The following is a 21,136-nucleotide window of genomic DNA, read 5'->3' on the forward strand; positions in this document are numbered from 1 at the left end:
AGAGAGAGAGAGAGAGAGAGAGAGAGAGAAGCCTTAGACCGTGACTGTGATTCTCAACCTGGGTCGCGACCTCTTTGACAAACCTTCACTCCCAGAAGCGTTCGCATTTCGATTCATAACAGTAGCAAAATTACAGTGATGAAGTACACACAGAAATAATTTTATGGTTGGAGGTCACCACACGTGAGGAGCATAAAGATCCCCACCATTAGGAAGGTTAAGAACCACCACTTTAGACAGTCTAAACTCTGAAGGAACATGGGAGTCTGTGTCTATTGTCATACATCATTAGGTTCAATCCTTAATACTGATTAAAGTGGGTCACTTATTTGAGACTATCGTTACAGTACCCAGGACACCAGTTTTAGAGCCTGAGGAAGGGTGTGACAAAACCCCCGCCCCGGGGTGGGAGTTCTTGTGGGCGTGGCCTCACCTGGCTTAAAGAGCCTTAAAGCCGTCAAGCCGTAAAGTACGCTGCAGGTCGTGAAGAGTCGTGGCCGCCGGAACAGCTGCTTTACGGCTAACTCCGCTTCCAGCGAGCGTGCAGCGATTGCGGCTTCTGGCTTGCTGCGCGTGTGGCGCTGTCGGCGGTTCGTTTGGCAATCTCTCTTGTCGTCGTGGTAGTGCCACGGTGAAGAACGGAGTGGCAGCTTCGGCCTAGGCTCGTGAGCTGATGGAATCTGCAGCCGAGAAGGAAGGGCCTCTGGGAGGAGGTCCCCAGACGGTAGCCGAGGGGGCGCGGCCGAGGCCTGCGGCCGGTGGGGAGGGAGCCAGGGACTTAGATGGGAGCCCCGAAGCTGGCGATGGAGAGGAGAGGAACGGACTGTCAGGAATTAAGGCCACGGAGGATGCGGAGGATGTAAAGACGGACTTAGCTGTGGTGAAGCAGGAAGTAGTAGATTGGTCGGATTTAGACGGTGGCGTTTCGGAGAGCCACTGGGCGAAGCCGGAGGTGGAGGGCGGGCCCGAGGTGAAGGATGAGAAAGGCGTGTTGGAGGTGAAGCAGGAGGCGGATGGTAGCCTGGTGGTGAAAGAAGAGGAGGTGGATGAGCCAGAAGTAAAGGAAGAGGAAGTGAAGGTGAAGGAGGAGGTAACGGACTGGGAAGAAGTGCAGGAGGAGGACTTGAACGTAAAACACGAGTTGTTTGTTGGTCAGAACGTAAAGGAGGAGCAGGTGACGGATGGAGTGCCTGTAAAAGAAGAGGATTGCCTCAAGAGAGAAGCGATGGAAGACACGAAGGTGAAGCAAGAGCCTCAGAGGAATCCCCGAGTGGGCTGCAAGAGGAAATTGGCTATGTCAAGGTAGGGCAGGAAGAAAACCCAGATGGGAAGTAGAATACTGGGTGGACGAGTGAGGTAAGTTAAACCAGGCGTGACGGGGGTCCCTGAAGTCTGAATGATGATGTTCAGGTCAGGTGTGAAGCTTTCCAGGACACTATGTGAAGTGGCAGTGCCCAGAAGGGTGTGGTCAGGTTAGGGAGTGAATATTCTAGGGGTCATAAGACTTTGTGGAACCAGATCTGGTTAAATAAGAAGCTCTTGTTCGGTCTGCCTTTTAGAATAGGAACTAGGGTGCCATCCAGTATAAACCGAAAACCAGCACGCGGGTAGACTAATAGACAACCATCAGCTTACTCTTGAATGTATTCCTGGCTCCTATGAGTGTTCATTTCTTGGATGTAGTCTCTTTTGTGTGCTCTTGTGACAGCACAGAAGGTCAGATTCAGTCACCTTGAGCTGATAGAACTGGCTTGTACTAGGTACACTTTGGTTCTCAGACCATAGATGAATGACTGAGGACAACGAGTCATACCATTCTACATTCACTGTGGAACTGGGGAAAGGGCACACATTGCTGCCACTCTTTAAATTTGGCTAGGTCTCATCCTACCTTGTTTCTCTGTATAGCTCATGGATTATACTTCTACACACACACAAAATCTCCATAAATTACTCATTTCTAAAATCACCAATTCATGTTATTCTCTAAGTACCGTAGGGGGAAAAAATGGGCCAATGATTTCTTTTATACAGTCTTCTTGAATTGCATGTCATCGTAAATGTCATTTTTAAACATTGTCATGATTTCCAGCGGCAGCTATCATACAGTTGCTTTGACTCCCTGCCTATAAACTATGAAATGCCCTGAGTCCGAATTCTAAGACTGGAAGGACGTAAGTAGAGTTGATTGTGAGCACTAAGTCACAGGTGCACTTTTACAGGTGTGAGACTTGTGGGACAGAAGAAGCGAAGTACAGATGTCCACGCTGCCTGCGATATTCCTGCAGGTAGATATGTAGCCTCCTACCTTATCCCCTACCCGCGTGCGCTCTGACTTCAGATACGGAGCCGCCTCTCATTTGTTTCTTCAGTTTACCCTGTGTAAAGAAACACAAAGCTGACCTGACCTGTAATGGAGTCCGGGATAAGACTGCTTACATTTCGCTGCAGCAGTTTACAGAGATGAATCTCCTGAGTGGTAAGTCATTTTGTGCACAACACAGGAATGCCTTCTGGCCACTGGCAAGTGTCACTTGTTAACTTTTCCATTCTGAAATTACCAGACTATCGATTTTTGGAAGACGTGGCAAGAACAGCAGACCAGGTTTCAAGAGATACCTTCTTGACAAGACCAAAGCGCAAAAAATATGTAAATATTTCTTCTAATCTTTTTACATTCAAATCTCTTCCACCCAGTTTATTCATCTCTGAGCCATATCAAGTGGCCACTGTTATCGATGACGTGGGGCTATTCTGATTATTTGAGATAGATCCAAGTACTTACCCTGAGGCATTTGTATTGTAGAGGGGAGGTACAGAGCAGCAGATAGAATTTCTTATAGAGTTAAGCGCATGCAGGAAGTTACGATGGTTCAAGAGAATAAAGAGAACAGGGTGCGTGAGGGACATGGACTATGCAGAGTGTGATTGTCGGCACAGTGGTAAAGATAGATGGCTTTCCTGGGGGCACAGGTAGGCAGTGACCTAATGGTATGAAAGGGACAGTTGGAGACATTAGAGGGAAACTCGAGTGGAAACATAAGCAGAAGCCGCATAGACCTGGCACTCAGGAGAAATGCATAGCCAGACTGACTCAGAAATGCAAAGATGCATGGGCGATTAGGAGGGGCTGGATAATGGAAGCATAGTGAGTTAGGAGGGATGCTGAACAGAGATGAGGGAAACATGTAAGAGTTCCAAGCATTCTAAGTAGACATGAGACTAAGGGAGGCAGGGCGTAGTGGTGCCTTTAATCCAGCACTCAGGAAATGGAGGCAAGTGAGTCTCTTGAGTTCCAGGCCAGGCAGCACTATATTCGACCTGTTCTCAGAAGAGGAAACAAACTGTCTTGAGCCTGGAGAGGTGGCACAGCAGTTGAGAGTACTCGGTCTTGAGAGAAACCTGGGCTACACAGATGTATGAACCCCTGAGACTAGTTGGAACTGCTCCAACTAGTTCTAGATGCTCTAACGCCCTCTTCTGGTCTCCAGCAGTACCAGGTACACACATGATGCACATACAAGTGGGCAAACACATAAAGTAAAAATAAATTTTAATAAAAGGATGGCTTTCGCTGGGCCCGGGAAGGGAGCACTCTGGCTTCCCTGGGGACCCTTGCTAATCTCTGGTGTGCTGACCTGGTGACCTTTCCAAAGGCTTGTCTTACAACCATACCTTTGCTTATCCTGATGTTTATAAACTTTGAATTTTCAGTAATTAACAAAAAACAAAAAAGCTGGTTTTGAAACAGTGTTCTTGGGAATCTTTTTGGATTTGAATTGTGGTTTATCTATGCACTTGCTTTTCCAGGCTTTATACCTAAACATGAACTTGTTTTATTGTGATGTGTCCATGTTCTTACTGTGACTACATGTTAGAACTTATTACCAGTTTTCAGTCTGACCAATTACGTCTGAATGTGGTCCAGCTAAGTTTGTTTATGTCTTATTGCTATAGGATTGATTGTGGACATTTGATTTCCTCTTTGTGAGTTTGTGTTTAAGCATTTTGTTCTTTTTATTGATCAGCTTTGTTATCTCTGTGACTCAGTGTGGGCAGGCACACGCCATGCACATGGATGTGGAGGTCAGGACAGCCTCTGCTGCTTCCTTTTAACTTGTTACAGGCAGGATCTCTTCTCCTGTCTCTAGCTTCCATCCCTCCATAGGAGACTGGGAAAGCAAACTCTGCTCGCACACTAAGGTCTTTGTGTTCTGTGATTTCAAACTCAGTTCTTCATTCTTGTGCAGCAGACTTTCTACCCGCTGAGGTGTCGCTAGCCCCAGAGAGCTGTCTTTGTCTTTAATGGTTTATAAGAACTCTGTCTTTTTTAGATGCTGGTCAGTACTTGATAGAGTGTTATAAGACTATTTCGTATGGTTTATCTTTCCATTCTTTTGGTGAACAAACTATTTTAGTGTAAGTTTTCTTTTGCCCGTTTTCTTTGTAGTTAGTAGTTTATGTTTGTAAGGAAGTTCTTTCCAGTACATGGTCAACAGCACTGCCATTTGGCTGGCCCACTTTGAACCTAACATTTTATAATTGTTTCTAAAAGCTTTCTAGTATTACATTTCACATTTTTGTCTTTTCTGGAATTAATTGTTAGTATCATTGAAACTGAAACTGCCATTTAATTTTCCATATAGATAATTCCACTTCATAGCACCATTTCCTGGAAAGGTCACCTTTATCATAAGCCAGGCAGCCATAGAAGAAACGCTTGGGTCAGGTTGTAGCCTGTCTGCGCCATCTTATTAGTCTACTTATCAGTCTTGTGTCTCTGCGCCATCTTACTAGTTTACTTATCAGTCTTGTGTCTCTGCACCATCTTACTAGTCTGCTTATCAGTCTTGTGTCTCTGTGCCATCTTATTAGTCTTACTAGTCTACTTATCAGTCTTGTGTCTCTGCGCCATCTTATTAGTCTACTTATCAGTCTTGTGTCTCTGCTACACTCTGATTTGTTGCAGTGTGCTTCACTCAACATGTGGCCTGTTTGCTTAGAAGACACAGAGAGTCATTGTAGGCATTTGGCCTTGTCACATATTCAACCAGCCATAAGTCAAATGTGTTTGGAATGAAAATTCAATCCATACTGAGCAGCCACAAACCTTTTTCTTACCATTATTCTCTGCGTTACCTCTTGACTACTCTCTATATAATGTTGGGCATAAAGATTATTTCACATAGACAGAATGTATGAATGTCATATGCAAATATTACACCATTTATATAAGGGACTTGGGCATCTGCAAAGCCTGGTGTCCATCAGTGGTTCTAAGGGACCAGAGTAGGCTCTCTTAAAGTCAGGGTTGTTGAGTGTGTTACTTAAATCATTTCTGGCTTTCCTTGCTTAAAATATTCCTAGTGAGTAAAAGCAAAATTGCTTTTGACCCTGTGGCTTAATTACCTTTTGTTCATTACTTTAAAGCTAAATTACTAAATGCATCAGGAATTAGTTCTTTGATTTTATGAGGTTACCTTTTCTTCTAAGCCAGTGGTTCTTGACCTGTGGGTCACTACCCCACAGATTTTTACATTACAATTTGTAACAGTAGGAAAATTACAGTTATGAAGTAGCAACAAAAATAATGTTATGGTAGAGTATCACCATAATATGAGGAACTATATTAAAGGGTCAGGGATTAGGAAGGTTGAGTACCACTGCTCTAAGCTTTTGTCTGCTTTGCCCAATATTACTTAAATGGTACCAGTGCTTGGCATGGTGTTTCTGTGCTGTTTTGTGATTTCTACTTATCTTTGTGTCACAGTTGTGTTCTCTCTTGAGCAAGTATGATAATTTGGGAGCTTATAAATAGTTTTAAGACAATTTTTAAATATTCTTATCTTCATATATGTATTTCTCCATTGCTTGGCTATGTTTTCATGGAAAAATTCACCTTTATAACTACTGTCATTACTAAAACCAAAGTCTGATGACTTACAAACTTACATACCATTATTTTTTTAATTTTCTTACTTAACTGGTGATTGCTAACCCTTTTCCATGGACTTGTGACTTGACTATCCAACTTGGCATTACAACTCTTAGATTCCTATCCAGTTAACAAGAAAACCCTTCCTCTGGGTGATCTTGTCTCTTTAACTCAGTAGAAGGCTTAGTTGAGTTACTTTGAGATTGTCCAGTTACCTCCTTAAGCTTAGTAACTAACTCAGATGGAGTAATATATGTTAGAAACAGGTGTCTTTATACCCCATTTTGTACCCTCTTTGTATACTATTATCTGAATATGAATTATAAGGCATTCTGAAATTAACTTTATTTGATTTTGTTGTTAGCTGTTGTTTATGAAGAATCGTGCCCGAAAACAAGGTATTCACTTGAATCTTCTACCCAGTGGATTTAGCAAGAGGAAAGAGAATTCAACAGTTTTTGATCATAGGTAGGTTTCTCACTTTTATTGTATATATAGTTATTGTAACTTGATAAGAAACCTACAATGTTTGGTTTGCTTTAGAACATTGTAAACAAAAGTCTGATCTATAAACTGTTCCTGGATGATAGGAGAAACTGATAATTGCATGTCCTGTGACTGGTGTATATGTCCAAGGACATGTATGCTGTTCATGTACATAACAAATCAATAAATAATCTTGTGATTTAATCCCAGGAAGTTGGAATTTGATAGCATGTATTTCTCATAGTGCCTCAACAATATTTGTGGCTGGGCTGGAATTTGATAGTGTGAGTTTCTAATGGTGCCCAGTAATGCTCTGGCAGAGAATCCTACTTTGAGGAATAGTGCTGTGAAGTTTTCTGAAATCTAGAACATCATGGAAGTATTTGGGGAGCTTAACTTCAAATCTCGAAAGGGCGGTGAAAGCTAAGTTCCTTCAATTAAATTGTTCCTCCTCATTCAGCACTGTGTACCTTGATGCAAGGTTAAAGCCCTGAGAGACTTACTGCCTCAAGTTTTGTAGGCAAGTCTCACTGTACTACCCATTCTTGTCTCAGAGTTCTGACTCAAGCACTTCCCACCTTACACCTCTGTAGGCCTCATTGCAGTATCTGTGACTTCTTAGGAACTTTGGTCAGTTGTTTTAGAGGACCTTGTTCTCCATCTCCTCTCTTCATTCTCCCCTTCTGACTCTCCTGCGGGGTTCCCTGAGCCCTGAGCAGAGGGATTTGATGTAAATATCTTGTTTAGAGCTGTGTGTTCCAAGCACACATGCTCATGCTTTTGCTTGGGCTCACTCGTGTTCTCTCTCTCCCTCTCTCTTCCTCCCTCCCTCTCTGCATAGTGTCTGGCTGTGCTTCTCTATCTGCAGGAAAAAGCCTCTCCGACTATAGCTGACTAAGGCACCAGTCACTCGTTAGTAGTACTCAGCCTATGCGATTAGGTCTACTCTCAGTATCTACTCTCAGCCTGTGTTCTGGTACGGCCTAATGACCTGTTCCCCAGAAGGACCCGGGGGTTGTTAACTTCTGCTACCCCACCCAGTGCTCCACAACCCCTGAGCCCTGTGCTTATTTTTGTTCTTCCTGATTAGGACTGTGAGTCCTAAACTTCTTAATCCATCTTTTGGACTTAGGGTTTAGTTTGGTTTTTTGCTTTCTACAGAGGTATATATCATCTTTATAGAGAATTAAGATCATAGAGACATGCCCATTGTTAAAAATGTGAATTAGTATTTAAGTGTTCCAGTCCTGTTTTAGAAGTTAGCCACTAGGTGTCCCTCTTGTAAAGACTTAACAAACATTTTACAAATTTAAAAATACTGTATTCTTTAGATACAATTATAGCTTTCTAATTATATCATGTAACATGCCCATCTACTTGTTTGTTAACATAATTGCACTCATTTCCTTAAATAGTTGTAGCCATGCATTTCTTTAAACTCAGGCTTGTTTTAGCATGGTATCTATGTAAGTTTAGGTTTGTACATTCCTCTAACTTTGCTTTAGAAAGGAGCAAGGATAAATGAAGTGAGTCTCACAGTTGTGAGAACAAGTGGGCTTTACAGTGAGATTCAGAGTGCAATAGGCGGGTGGTGCAGATGCCTAGCGGCGCTGAAATGGTGGACTCTGCCATTCCTTTTCCATGTGGCTTTTAGATGTCATGAAGGAATTGCAGAATGACTGCAGGGCCTTCCAAAAGCACTATGAAGAAGTAGAAGCTTGCTTGTCCTCCTGTCCAGCCTCTCCTGACTATGTCCGTGCCAACAGGAGCAAGGGACTCACCTTCCCTAGGTAGTGCTGCTAAACAACTGTCTACGGAAAACCTAACGCTCTGTCATGTTCAGTCCTCATGCTTTTACCATGATGGCCACCTACTCAGAATATTATAGCTTCTTGACCACTGCGGTCAGTGCCTCAGTGCTCCATTGGCCGTTGACAGGATTGCCAGTAGTTTAAATCTCATCACCTAGCCTGTGTCTGAAATGTTTTGTTCTTTCTGTGGCCAGAAGTTAACATCTGCTTTTCAGTCACTCTACAGCCTGAATTGCTACTTTTGAAGCAGAGCAGAGACCATTTCAGGTGTTTTCATGAATAACGGAGATGCCTTGTGTGTTTGCTAATTAAAGAAGATTCCGACATAGCTCATACTCTTTGCTTGTTTCGTGCTCGCCATGATAAAAGCCTGATGTTACGTGAGGGGAGTTTTCTTGGCAAGTTACTTCTCTGTGCCTATTGCCTTGGGTATAAAAGAGGATCCATGCAGTACTCAGACTGTTTGTCATGTTTGAGGGTATTCAGTTCAGAGTGCCTTTCAGAACTAACTGTGGGCCAGTTAGTTCTGAAGCTCAGAATTAGGCTTGATGAACAGAGCTGTTAGTTCATTGACCTTAGGGAATCCTTATTTTTAAAAAGCACCAGATGAGTTTGAAGTCTGCCTCTGGTTGAAAACTACTGGCCTATGTACCAACTAGCACCTGCCCAACTTATTGGCAGACTCTGCACAGTTGAGTACTACCAATTACAGTGGTTGCATACAGGCTACAGTAGATGCACAAGTCTCACTGCCTGAGATCACATGTGTGGGTTGTGACCACATCCCTGACAAGAGGCAAATGAAAGGGGGAAGGACTTACCTTGGATCATGGTGTAAGAGGAGGGTACAGTTGTTTGGGTGAGGAATAGATGGTGGGGGTTCATCTCATCCAGGTAAACCAGATACAGAAAGACTAGGGCCTAGAAGTGGGAATAGACTGTAATGCTTAAGGCCTGTAACCCCAGCAACCCGTTTTTCCAGCTGTATCCCACCTCTTAATGTTCTATAGCCTCCCCAGACTGGACCACTGGTCAGAGAGCATTTTACTTTCTATTCAGACCTCATCAAGGTTCAGGACACATTTAAATGGAAGGGGAACAGTTCTGTGCTCTGCTAGTATGAGAGCAACTCCAAAGGCCTCGGGAGTTTATGACAGTGGAGGGAGTTTGTGTGTCTTCAGGGTGGTGAGTCATAGGGGGCTGCAGACAAGCCTGCCATGCTACACCAGGGAGGTCATTGAGGTAGTCTGCCCCTCCTGATTTCCTGCTGAGCTGAAGTGAACCCAAGGTGTTGACCCTGCTGATCCTAGGATGCCTCCCTCTTCTGTACCTCCTCACTGTCTGTGCAAGTGTACAAACAGCTCATCTTCTCCCCATCATGTCTTTTTTGCCTGAGCTCCTAGAGTACTTATTTTCTCCACAGTTAACATGAAACAGGTCTGTTTTTCTTCCTCCATCCTAGTGTCCCCATAGGAGCTTCTGAGTATTTTGAAAGGTACATTTTGTGTGTGTGGAACCCTTTTACACTTCTTAGAAAAACTTGTATTCCTGAACCTTCCCTAGGAAATGGCTCTGTGCTCCCCAGTCTTAGACCAAGCCAGGTATTCCCAAATGCCACTTCCTTCTACCGCACAGCCAATTAAGAACTGCCAGAAGTGGTTAAAATGCCTTTTTCATCTCAGCTTTCGTGGACTGCATTTTTTTAGTATGTCATCTAGTCACTCCAGCACTACCTAGCTAACCTGTTTTCCTGTTACCGCGTAGTGCAGTGCTTCATGGGCAAAATATATAACTGGTCCTTTTGAAAGTATTTTCATAATGATGTGAGACATAAAATTGTGGTTTTCATTTTCAAACTTAGTTATTTTAATACAAACTAAGTAACTGAGCAGATCCTTTGTATTCATGCTTCCAGAAGTACTTAATCATGGTACTAATCCTAATAAATTATTTTTATGAGGATGTGTTGCATTTATTTTTGAGAAACTTTAAGTTTCTGTCATGAAAAACACTTTAAAGGTCAGGAGGCTGTGAGCGAAGGATCGTGTAGCTGTTTCATGCATTTGCCCTTCAAGGGCTTCCAAATTTGGTAGATTTTCTTTCAGTTTTCAATTAAAATAAGATTTTATGGCTGCAAGTGGAACAAAATGCTTATATTCCTAAAATTCCATCAAGTATTACTTGATGTTTCTAAATGTCCTAACAGTTGGCAGTTTGCATCTGTCTTCCTGTCTGTTGCTTATAAATGAAAGGTGAAGTGTAGTGTCTTGGTTTTTGTCAACCTGCCACAAACTGGGAGAAAGAGCCTCAACTGAGGAATTAATTGCCTCCATCAGACTAGCTTGTGGGCATGTTTGCCATGTTTTCTTGATTGTTAACTGTTTCTTGATTGTTAACTTGATTGTTAAGAGGCTCAGCCTACTGTGAGGCATCCTATCCCTGAGCATGCTGGCAGGAACTCTATTAGAAGAATAGCTGAGCAAGCCAGAAAGCAGTGTTCACCCATGGTCTGCTTCAGTTTCTGCCTTTAGGCTCTTGCCTTGAGTTTCTGCACTGGCTTTCCTCCGTGATGGACTGTGACCTGTAAGACAAATAAATGTTCTTCACTCTTGTTTGTAGTCCTGGTGTTTATCCCAGCAAAAGAAAGCAAACTAGAACGTCTGAGAAAAGTCTAGTCCCTTACCACATAGGATGCTTGATGCATAAAATAAAATACCCAGGTCAGACCAGCTTGACAGTTGGAAATCTCACGTTGACATTCAGACTGTTCAGTTAGGATGGACTGCAAGGTTATTACAATACAGTGATTTGTGTACAGCATCAAGGACCTGCTTTCTTTATGATTTTTCATGGTGTCATCTCTTTGCTTTTCTTGTTTTGTTTTGGCACATCCTAGGACCTTCAGTGCATCTTCTGTGCTATGAGCTTAATTGACATGGTTATAAAACCCTGCTAGTAACAGCCTGTATTAAAGCAGATTATTATATAATAAGCAGATATACTCATTATATCAGTAAGGAGCACAGGGGTGACCTGGAATCAGAAACTATGCAACCCCTGAGATACTGTATCCAGGAAACTGGCGGATCGAGCGTCCACTGCTAGAGTGTGGCTGTGGATTAGGAAAATGGAAGTGAGCGGTAGGGATGGGTGCCTAGCAGACAGTTATAATGTCCACTGTGTCTTTAGAAAATTGTTCATATAGGAGGTAAATATTCACAATAAAAGTAATTGTGGCATATTTGAATTGGAATTTCTGAGAAACAAGTGGTTTATTGTTGAATTTTTATTTCTGGAAGTATTTTGTTTCTCTAATAGATTAAAGTATGGATTCTAGAGTTATGATACTCTTGTGTTCAAATACCACCTTCCCAGTTGGCAGCTGAAGAGTGATCTCTGCAAAGAAACCTTTCCACCTTCCTGTTTTCATCTGTAAAACGAATTACATTTATGTAATCGTTACAACTTAGAAATGTATAACCCTACTTGATTCTAAAACAAAATATTATCCATATTATTATTTCTTCATTCAAGGATTTTATGGTAGTTAACAACCAATAGTTTCTAATTTTTATAGACTGTTCTGAAATGCAGACATGTGGAAGATCTTTCTTTAGCTTAACCTCATAATATCTCTTGTTATTAAAAAATACCAGAGACCAGGTAATTTATTTTATTTACATATACCTAGAGTTTAATTTTCATGACTATGGAGATTAAGAACTTTTTAAATTTAATTTTGCTACTGTTTTAATGTACATATCATATATGTATGTGTAATCTTGGAGGCCAGAAGAAAGTCTTTGGAACTGGAGTTTTAGGTGTTTGTGAGCTGTCTGATGTGGGAGCTGGGAACTGAGGCTGGGTCCTCTGGAAGAGCAGCAAGTACCACTGAGCCTTCTTTCCAGGCCCAGAGACTCAGAAGTCATAAGAGAAGCAAGAAGGCTTCACTGGCTATCACATGGGGAGATAGAACAAGCCAGCCAGAGAGGAGCATGTGTTCATAACGGAACACTTCCACATTAATCCATTAGCATGTGCATGGTCTGACTCATCCATGTGGGCAGAGCCCTCTTCAGTGCTGTTGTCTCAGAAGTTCCACCTCAGTACCGGTGTGGTAGGAAGCTTGTTTCCAGCACATGCGCCTTGCTGGGCATCTCCATACTGTCTATCCTAGGAAACATCTGTAGCTAACACTCTCAAGTTCAGGTTCAGGCTGATAGCATGTCAATGTGGCTCTCAAAAATAGTTAGAAGTACTTCTTAAAAGCACAAATGAAGCGAGGTGTGGTGGCACAAGCATGAATCCCAGCATTCGGGAGGAAGAGCTGGGTGGATCTCTGCATTTGAGGCCAGCCTGGTCTATCTACAAAATGATTTCCTGGACAACCAGAACTACACAGTGAAACCCTGCCTCAAAGTCACCCAAAAAAAGGACCAACAAGGGCCAGTGAAATGGCTCAGTGAGGAAAGGTGCTTGCTGCCAAGTCTTAGGAATCTAGTTAATACCCAGGGCCAGCATAGTAGGAGGAGGGAGCCAACTCCTACAGGTTGTCCTCTGACCTCCAGCTGTGTGCCATAGACAATACTGCTATGCTCAAAAAATAGATAAATAAATGTAACCAAAGAAAAGGACAGTTAAGTCTCTGTTGCCTCCCACATTCAGGGATTATAAGCATGTGTCTGGTTGTTTATAACATATTTCTCAGCAAAATAACTTTGAGGCTATCAAAATAATTACATCCATAATCCAGTCCTCATTGGGCCTGTGTGTCTGAGTGTACAGGCCAGGGATCAGTCAGTGTTCCTCAGACATTTACCACGTTTGTTTTGGGTTTTGGGAGTTTTGTTTGTTGGTTTGTTTTGTTTTTTGAGATAGCATCTCTCATGTATGTGCAGCTCACTGACTGGGCTAGACTGGCTATGAGCCCCAGAGGTCTGAACCCAGGGCATCCAGCAGGCACATCATTTGCCACCTGAACCATCTGCCCCAGCAGCCCAAGTAATAGTTTGTGAGGAAATATATTCAGGTGAATTTCTAATAAGGAAGTATTTTAGTTCTTAAAAAAATGTAAGGATTACTTCCAGTGTTTGTCTCACTATTATCTGGTTCTTCTCATTAAAAATATCTTTGGTTTTAGTAGTAGTGGAAAACAGCAAATCATATGCAGCAAATTTAATGCAGACCTATTTTTAAATAAGAATGAAGGCATTCTCAGACTTGGAAGTACATCATTCAGCATGCGTACAGCCCTGTGGCATGAGCAGTAGTACCATTTATCAGGAACTGACGACTTTGGATTTGTATATTCCTTAGGAATCTGATAGAACTTCAGATTAAAATGGCAGTTTTTAAGAAATAAAGTCAAGAATAATTGAGTACATGACCATAGAACCCTCTGCCAGTGTCTTCAACTACGTATTATTTTATTGAAACTTGGAAAGGATGATCCTTCAAAGTTCCAAGTAAGTGAGGGTTGATAAATATGTATAACTCTTAGAAATAAATAGTGCATAATATTTATAGTCCCTATTTCATACATGTGCCATCAGTTTTTCCATTTTTTTTTCTATTCTCCTCCCTCTTCCTGGGGAGCCTTTCAAACATTCTCCTCCTAACTGCACCCTGCGGTGCTTGCTCTCACACATTGGATGTCTGTTTATATATTGCCCCTGTGGAGGCTCAGTCATTAAGATTTTGTTGACTATCCAGAAAACATTGGGACAGTGCTGGCTCTATTGCATGGATGGTGTGTGTGTGTGTGTGTGTGTGTGTGTGTGTGTGTGTGTGTGTGTGTTCGTGTTCGTGTTCATGTCAATATTTGGGGAAAGATAAGAAAATGTCACCATACCCTTGCTAACCCTCTGACACCTTTGGCTTCATGTGACTCCAAGAACTGCTTCTGAGTGACTTGTCCAGAAAGGGATGACACTGTTAGTGATTGTGTCTACTGCCTCCACCACCTCACTGATCAGGTCAGCCGTAAACAACTGTCTTGGGTGGTTAAGCTATGTGCAGTGTTCTAGGTAGTATTTTCGTTCTTGAGAAAGTGGATTTGCCAACGGTGCAGTGATCGTGTTGTTGAATGCATCTGACTGAACCTGGGGAACAGTAGCCCTAGTGAGTTGCAGTAACTGATAGTGATGCTAATCCTGTCCCAGGACTCTGTTATGGCGGTGTTTTCCTGCTGGGGATGCTGGGGAGCATCTTCAGTTACAGTTGTCAGAGTTCTTACAGCATCCAGCGCGTCAGGCTGGGACTCTATTAACTATCCTCCAGAGGGTTTATGGCACAGTGAAGTAGCTGGCCCTGCCACAGTTGAGAAGCACTGAACTAGCCTGACGATACAAGTATTTCTTGGGATGTGTCTTTAGAAGATACCAGGTAGCATTCGGGCTTTAGTATATGTTCATATTTTATGCCATTTGTATATCACCATATATAATTATGAAAATTGAAAACAATTCTTTTGAGTCTGCAGAGCAGATTCTTTTTTTGGTGGGGGGTGTGGGGGGGGTTCGAGACAGGGTTTCTCTGTGTAGCCCTGGCTGTCCTGAAACTCACTCTGTAGACCAGGCTGGCCTCAAACTCAGAAATCCGCCTGCCTCTGCCTCCCAAATGCTGGGATTAAAGGTGTGCGCCACCACCTCCCTGCTACATTAAAAGTCTTACAGGAAGAGCCAGAGAGATGGCTCAGCAGGTGCAGCTGCATGCTATTCCTGCAATTGCTTGCTTAGAACTAGTAACTGCTGCATCTGAATTCAGATCTTTGTAAAAGTTCTTTGTCTCTGAGATACTAGACATCAGGCTTCTATATTAGTAATGTGTGTTTTTGATGTTGTTCTATTAAAAAAAAACTAAACTCAGTTGTTTCTTGTGTAATAATGGCACTATAAACACAAGCATTATCTCCACACTTTTTTCTTCAGCTTTTCCAAAACCAGCCTTAGTACTAAAAAAAAACACAAACAACAACCCTGCTGTATTCAAATGTGTGGTAACTTACCCTAACAGACAGGATTCATTGGCATACAGTCATTTCATTCAGATTAAAAAAAAAAAGAATCCTCACTAAATCTTATAAATGCTTGATGGAAGATGTACTGCTAATGTTGTGCTTTTTAAAGAATGTTATAGATTAGGGTTGTGCTATTTGTAACTGCTGATCATTGCCTCGCAGAGACATAGCAAGTGGGTGGCAAGGGTATTCTTAAGAAAGTACATGTAGGTCAGGTAAGGGCAGGCTGACCCCTAACTTCAAGGACAAGCTGGCCTACATAGCATGTGTTCTAGGCTAGCCAGGGCTGCAGAGTCAAACCCGGAAACCCTGTTTCAAAAGCAAACAGACAGAGGAGAACCACATAAACCATCACTTCAGATGAAGAGATTTAAATTTCTGTAATGGTGCTTCAAACAGTGGTTGGGCCTTGTGAATTTCATTTTGTTTGATTTGGGTCTGATGGGTATGTGGTCATTTTTCTAAAAGCAAATATTTAGCGAGTTATGTTAGGTCCCATATAGACCTAAGTCTAGATGGAAAGCAGAGGCACTAAGTTCATTTTGCTTAGCAACCAGCCTGTTGTGTCCTGTTTTGCTACTGAATGCACACAGTCATCCTCACAAGTGTGTAGACAACCAGCTGGACTCAACTGGACAGGACTTCCTTCACCTGCTTTCTAGATTAGTTGGAGAACACCAACTCACTGTGCTTAATCACGAGGAAATGTGCATGTAAACTCCAAATGCAAGCTCACCAACCTCCAAAGCCCCTGCTCTGGGAAACTGCCTTCTAATTCAGGAAGACAAATGTCCTCAGGTTCAGAACTGTCTCACTTCTGTTCTTTCCTCTTACCAACCTTACAAGCCCATTACTCCAGGAACATGGTTGCCACGGCTTTAGAAAATGGCAAACAGCACTGAATAAAAGCAGTAGTTTACGTTTTGAGACCGACTATAGAAAAGTCCTTCAGTGGAAACTCTGAACTGATCTATTGGCTTTGATTCCTCTCTACCTTAACCTGCTCATCATTGTTCTTTCCTAGGAAACAGCAGTTCTATTGGCATGTGAAGCTCCAGTTTCCTCAGAGCCAAGCAGAATATATAGAAAAAAGGTACGCTACCACCCACCGCTGTCCGTTACAGATGTTTTCCTTTAAGGCTCTGGCATTACACAGGCGAGTGGCTGAGTGAGTAAGCTAAGCTGTGCGTGTCACACAGTGCAGTGTCGTTGGCAGTGATTACGGGATCTGCAGCCAAGCCCAGCGGCATGCAGATCAAATCAGCTACAATGCTGCGATGCTGACGGTCTACAAAGTGGGTCACACTTGAAGGGGAGAAGGTAACATAGACTGGCAGTAATTGTTTGAGCGGGGAGCGTGATTTAAGGAGAGGGATGTCATTTGAATCAGGAGGTCTGAAACTGAGGATTACACAGGACATGAAAGATAACCAAGAATTCTACTATAGAAAAACTCCTCTATAGTGATAGAATCCACAGAAAATATTATAGGTATATGTATGAAACCTGTGTGTATACATCACAATGTACCTACGTATGTATACATAAGTACACCATAACTTAATGTTTTAAGGCTTGTTAAGGTTTTTAACTAAGAGTATATCCAAGTATCACTCAGATTCTATTACCCATGTGCTGTGTGGTTCTAAGTGGTTCTAAGTGCATGGTAGGTGCTATCCTCAGCATCTGTCCCCACTGTGCATTCTGTCTTTGGAATTGTCACAGGGAGTTAGCAAAGAATTTTGTTACCAAGCAGAAGGCAGGACTGGTCTTGCTTAATACAAAGGGGTATAACGGCAGTGGTTCAGTGAGTTAAATTGCTAGGGTATGTTACTGTTTTGGAGGAGTCTTAATTTTCTTATGCAGCTTTTATAGAAATGTAAAGCTGTGTGCATATACAGGAAAGTTTGAAAACCTAAAATGCTTCATTCCAGGGAAATTGATATCAACTTTAAAACCTGGTCTGTGGCTCTGGCTGAATGAACAGAACACTGGCTGCACTGCTGCCTCCTGGGCGCTGCACTGCAGCCTCCTGGGCGCTGCACTGCTGCCTCCTGGGCGCTGCACTGCTGCCTCCTGAGCGCTGCACTGCTGCCTCCTAGGCGCTGCACTGCTGCCTCCTGAGCGCTGCACTGCAGCCTCCTAGGCGCTGCACTGCTGCCTCCTGAGCGCTGCACTGCTGCCTCCTGGGCGCTGCACTGCTGCCTCCTGGGCGCTGCACTGCAGCCTCCTGAGCGCTCCTCAGATATATTTCTTTGAGCTTCATACATGTTTCAGTTTTAACTTTTTAAAGTTTGAACATAGGTGTACATTAAAAGCAGCTTCGTATTTTTATAAGTGATAAGATTTTCTAAATTTTTAAAGACTTTAATCACATGTTCCTAGAAAGTCTGTTGTGCTTTTCTTCTGCAAAAACTTACCATGAAAGAATGTTCTATGCTATATTTTGTCAAGAATAAAATAAAGGGTCCTTGCCAGCTTTTACACCAAATTTAGTAGTTTTAAGTTAACACTTAGTAGCAATTATAAATAATAACGCAGCTATTTTTCTTCTTTGTTGAAAAGAGTACCAGATGATAAAACTATTAATGAAATTCTAAAACCTTACATCGATCCTGAAAAGTCTGACCCTGTGATTCGTCAGAGGTATGTTTCAAAAATCTTGTAGCTTTCCTGACAAGATTTAAACTGTTGACATAAAACGTTGTACAATTGTGCACTTGTGTGCACACACGTGCTGCAGAACACATAGAGTATAGAAAGCTTGGAGAATGGGCTCTCTCCTTCTGCCTTGTGCCTCTCAAGGTTAGAACTTAGACCACAAGCATCTTTACTTGCTGGGTCATCTTGTTGGATGCAAATGTTAAAGTATTTTTAAGTGTGTATTTATTATAGGAAGTTGTGGCTATATTTAAATATGTTGTTGGAACTTGCTGAGGTTCAGTCATTGTAAAACTAGTGCCATTTACTGTGCCACAGACACTCAAGTAGGCAGTAATGGTGTCAATTCATTTAACTGTTGCAGCAGCTCATACCTATTTTACAGGTGGAGAAACTGAGCCTGTAGGTTAACTGAATAGGTTAAATAACCTCCTGTGACCAATAAGCAAGGAAGCTGAGATTCAGACCCCTATGGGACTGAAGTCTGCAGTCTCAGCCGTAGACCAGACTGCCTTTCACATTGAACCAAAAATTCTAAAACAAGCTTCTCTAGTAACTGTAAAAGACAGGAAATTATTTTTCAGCCAAGTCCTCAAATAACTAAATAAGGTTATACTTTGCCTCCAGAAATACAGCATGGTCAGAAGTGGCTAGCACAGCTTAGTGGAAAGTTTCTCCTGGATATGTGAGTTAAGTAGCTACCTCTGTCTGCCTCTTAGGAACTGTGTGATCAGAGCAAGCTGCTTCACCAGCATGATTTAATTTCCCCATTAGTGGTATTAGAATAATACTAGAAAAAAAAAGTCAGGAAGTGTGAGAGAGAAGTATGAAGTGGAGGCCTGGCCTCCTCTGCGGTGCACTGACTGGAAGCTTGCTGGACAGCTGCTTTCCAGTTCGTGCTCCCCGCTCCCCGGCGGGGCCGAGTGGATGGCCTGATCTTGAGATGGGAGAGCTGGTTGGATTCCTAGAGCATTGACATTTACACCTGGTGGGTCCTAAGTGTCTGATCTGATCTATTGTCTCTCACTACTGAAGAAGACAGAGCCAGCTAGACTCCTGCAAGCCATGCAGGAGCAACTCTGACAGTTAAAGCTTGCTTAATTGATAATCTGGTAATTATCATTGCTCAGGTAGTTGGCATTGATGGACAGCGCTTGTTACTAAACTGAAAGCAGTATAGTGGTAAGCAGCTTACTGTTGCTGGTACAAGGATATTTTCTAGCATGTGTGCTGTCAAAACAAGACTTGAATTTCAGATGTGTAACCTCGTACCAGGTATTGCTTTCACATCTTGCTTAGAAAACATCTTTTCTTTCTCTCTAGGATAGCTGAATTATAAACATTAGCTACTCATAAGTGCTTAGTCTCTATAAAGACTATCTTGGAGTAGACTAAAAATTAATTTTGCTTCCTCCACTGCAATGTTTTCTTTCAGATTGAAAGCCTACACACAGTCACAGACCGGGATCCAAATTTTAATGAGGGTCGAAAATATGCAGCAAAATATGATAAGGTAAAATTGTTCCCCCATTTTCTCTATGCATAATTAACTAGCTTGATTAGGTGAAGTAGTTAACTATTATACTCATTGTTTTGCTGTTAACAAAAATCTAGAAATCTAAACTTATCATTTTCAAGTTAAAATACTAAAATAATCACACACAAGTTTTATAGCAATCGCCTATCTGGGTTTTTTGGCTTTTCAAGGCAGGGTTTCTCTGTGTAGTCCTGGCTGTCTTGGAACTTGGACCAGGCTGGCCTCAAACTCGCAGAGATCCACTTGCCCCTATCTCCCAATTGGTGGGATTAAAGGTGTGCACCCATCACACTTAGTTTGAGTATTTTAAAGTATCCTCAGATGCAACCAAAAGTCACTCATCTCAAGAATGTATGAGTTCCGATGTTTATATTTATAATTTTGGAAACTCAAAAGCTCACATTATCAGGTGGCTACTGCATAAACTGTCTTAGAAAGCACCACATAGAAAGGCAAACTACGAGCTGAGAGATTATTGCTGGGCTCTGTTCATCAACGACTAGGTCACCTTTGGAGCCATGTCTCCACCACTGAGCTTCGACGACTCCTTGTGCTAGGCTGCTCCTGAGGGGTGGCATCTATCTGGGTCTACAGGAACGAGAGAAACCGTGAGAGTGCTGGCCACCTTGCCTCCCCAAATCTCTGCCTTTAACTTCCTACACTAAAAGAAAAGAAAATATGGGGGGAAATGTGTTATCTGAGATAATTGCAAGTAGCAGACATTAGTCACTGTTGAGAGACCATACAGATGGCTTGCTTATTGTTTGCATCAGTGCACGAATCTGACACCCAGATTACTTTAACAAAAGAAAATAATATTCATTTTAGTTATTTTAGTGTGAGCTTTGCATGGTTGCTTTATACTTACCTATTCGGGTTGCCTGATAATTCAGTTTTACCAGACCTGGGGCAGGCAGCCTGTGTCATTTTTGTACAGTCATAAAACAAAAGAAATGATGTACATCTTGGGCTTGCTTGTTGATTGGTTACTGATTTGTTTAGGTTGGTATATTGTTCCCATTTTCCTTCATTAACTGTAAGGTTCTGCTTGAATCAAGGTAAGTTGGGCTGCGGACAGTGAACAAAGGTACTCATTAAACTAGTCAGATTTGACTGGCACAGTGCTCACTTCTAAAACTCAAGAACATCAAAGTGTTTTTGATAAAAAAGATAATTGTAGGATACTTACTTAAACTATAGAACAGATTGCTGGTCTGATGGCAAATATTATTAACATTAGAAATTTGAATTAACAAAGACAAAGTGTAGAGGATGGAAAAGCAGCAGAAGTGCCTGTCAGAGGATGAGCCCGAGAGAGGGTCAGAGGAACAGTCAGTCCTGGAAACCAGTCAGAGCAGGTGAGCCTGCACATACACCTCATTTGCTTCAACTGGGTTTACAAAGAGAATGGCCTCTTTTATTACTTACATGACTAAGATCCCTTATCAGAGAAATGTTGTTCTAGTAAGAGATAATAACATTGTCTTTCCAGAGTACATACTTTATAGAGAACTTAAAGCCCTGTTTGTCTTACATTAAAACATTCCATATTAGATCTTACAGGCCACATTTCTTGTTTATATCATTCACAATAACTATATATCCCATTATTTTAACTTGGCAAAAAATTCATCCAGCTTAGTATCTTACGAAAATGATGTGACTATAAAAGATTGTCATTTCAGTTT

The 21,136-nt window shown here is 42.1% G+C and overlaps 1 protein-coding gene and 1 long non-coding RNA gene across 8 annotated transcripts in view; one reads left to right on the top strand and one right to left on the bottom strand.

The window, feature by feature from the left end:
- The first annotated feature begins 519 nt into the window (after positions 1–519).
- Positions 520–21,136, top strand: part of Znhit6 (zinc finger HIT-type containing 6) — a 32,174-nt gene continuing 11,557 nt past the window's right edge. Inside the window, exons 1-9 of one of the 2 annotated variants that reach the window (XM_031375751.1) lie at positions 520–724; positions 1,157–1,302; positions 2,223–2,288; positions 2,373–2,479; positions 2,565–2,650; positions 6,300–6,403; positions 16,275–16,343; positions 17,816–17,896; positions 19,347–19,424. In XM_031375751.1, coding sequence (XP_031231611.1) covers positions 674–724; positions 1,157–1,302; positions 2,223–2,288; positions 2,373–2,479; positions 2,565–2,650; positions 6,300–6,403; positions 16,275–16,343; positions 17,816–17,896; positions 19,347–19,424 — 788 coding nt within the window. In that variant the 5' untranslated portion in view covers positions 520–673. Of the gene's footprint in view, positions 1,303–2,222; positions 2,289–2,372; positions 2,480–2,564; positions 2,651–6,299; positions 6,404–16,274; positions 16,344–17,815; positions 17,897–19,346; positions 19,425–21,136 lie in introns of both variants that reach the window. The other variant, XM_031375750.1, reaches the window with a different exon arrangement.
- The window catches only part of LOC116093906, a 32,637-nt gene continuing 12,409 nt past the window's right edge, over positions 909–21,136 (bottom strand). For 2 of the 6 annotated variants that reach the window (XR_004119884.1, XR_004119889.1), the window contains 4 exons: positions 20,317–20,516; positions 19,957–20,036; positions 2,309–2,378; positions 909–1,021 (listed from right to left, as the gene is read on the bottom strand). This is a non-coding gene — a long non-coding RNA (uncharacterized LOC116093906). Of the gene's footprint in view, positions 1,022–2,308; positions 2,379–10,073; positions 10,814–11,479; positions 11,663–19,956; positions 20,037–20,316; positions 20,517–21,136 lie in introns of those variants that run through there. The other 4 variants (XR_004119888.1, XR_004119885.1, XR_004119886.1 and 1 more) reach the window with 4 other exon arrangements.

The sequence above is a fragment of the Mastomys coucha genome, unplaced genomic scaffold (genome assembly GCF_008632895.1).
Source record: "Mastomys coucha isolate ucsf_1 unplaced genomic scaffold, UCSF_Mcou_1 pScaffold16, whole genome shotgun sequence".
Lineage (NCBI taxonomy): Eukaryota > Metazoa > Chordata > Mammalia > Rodentia > Muridae > Mastomys > Mastomys coucha.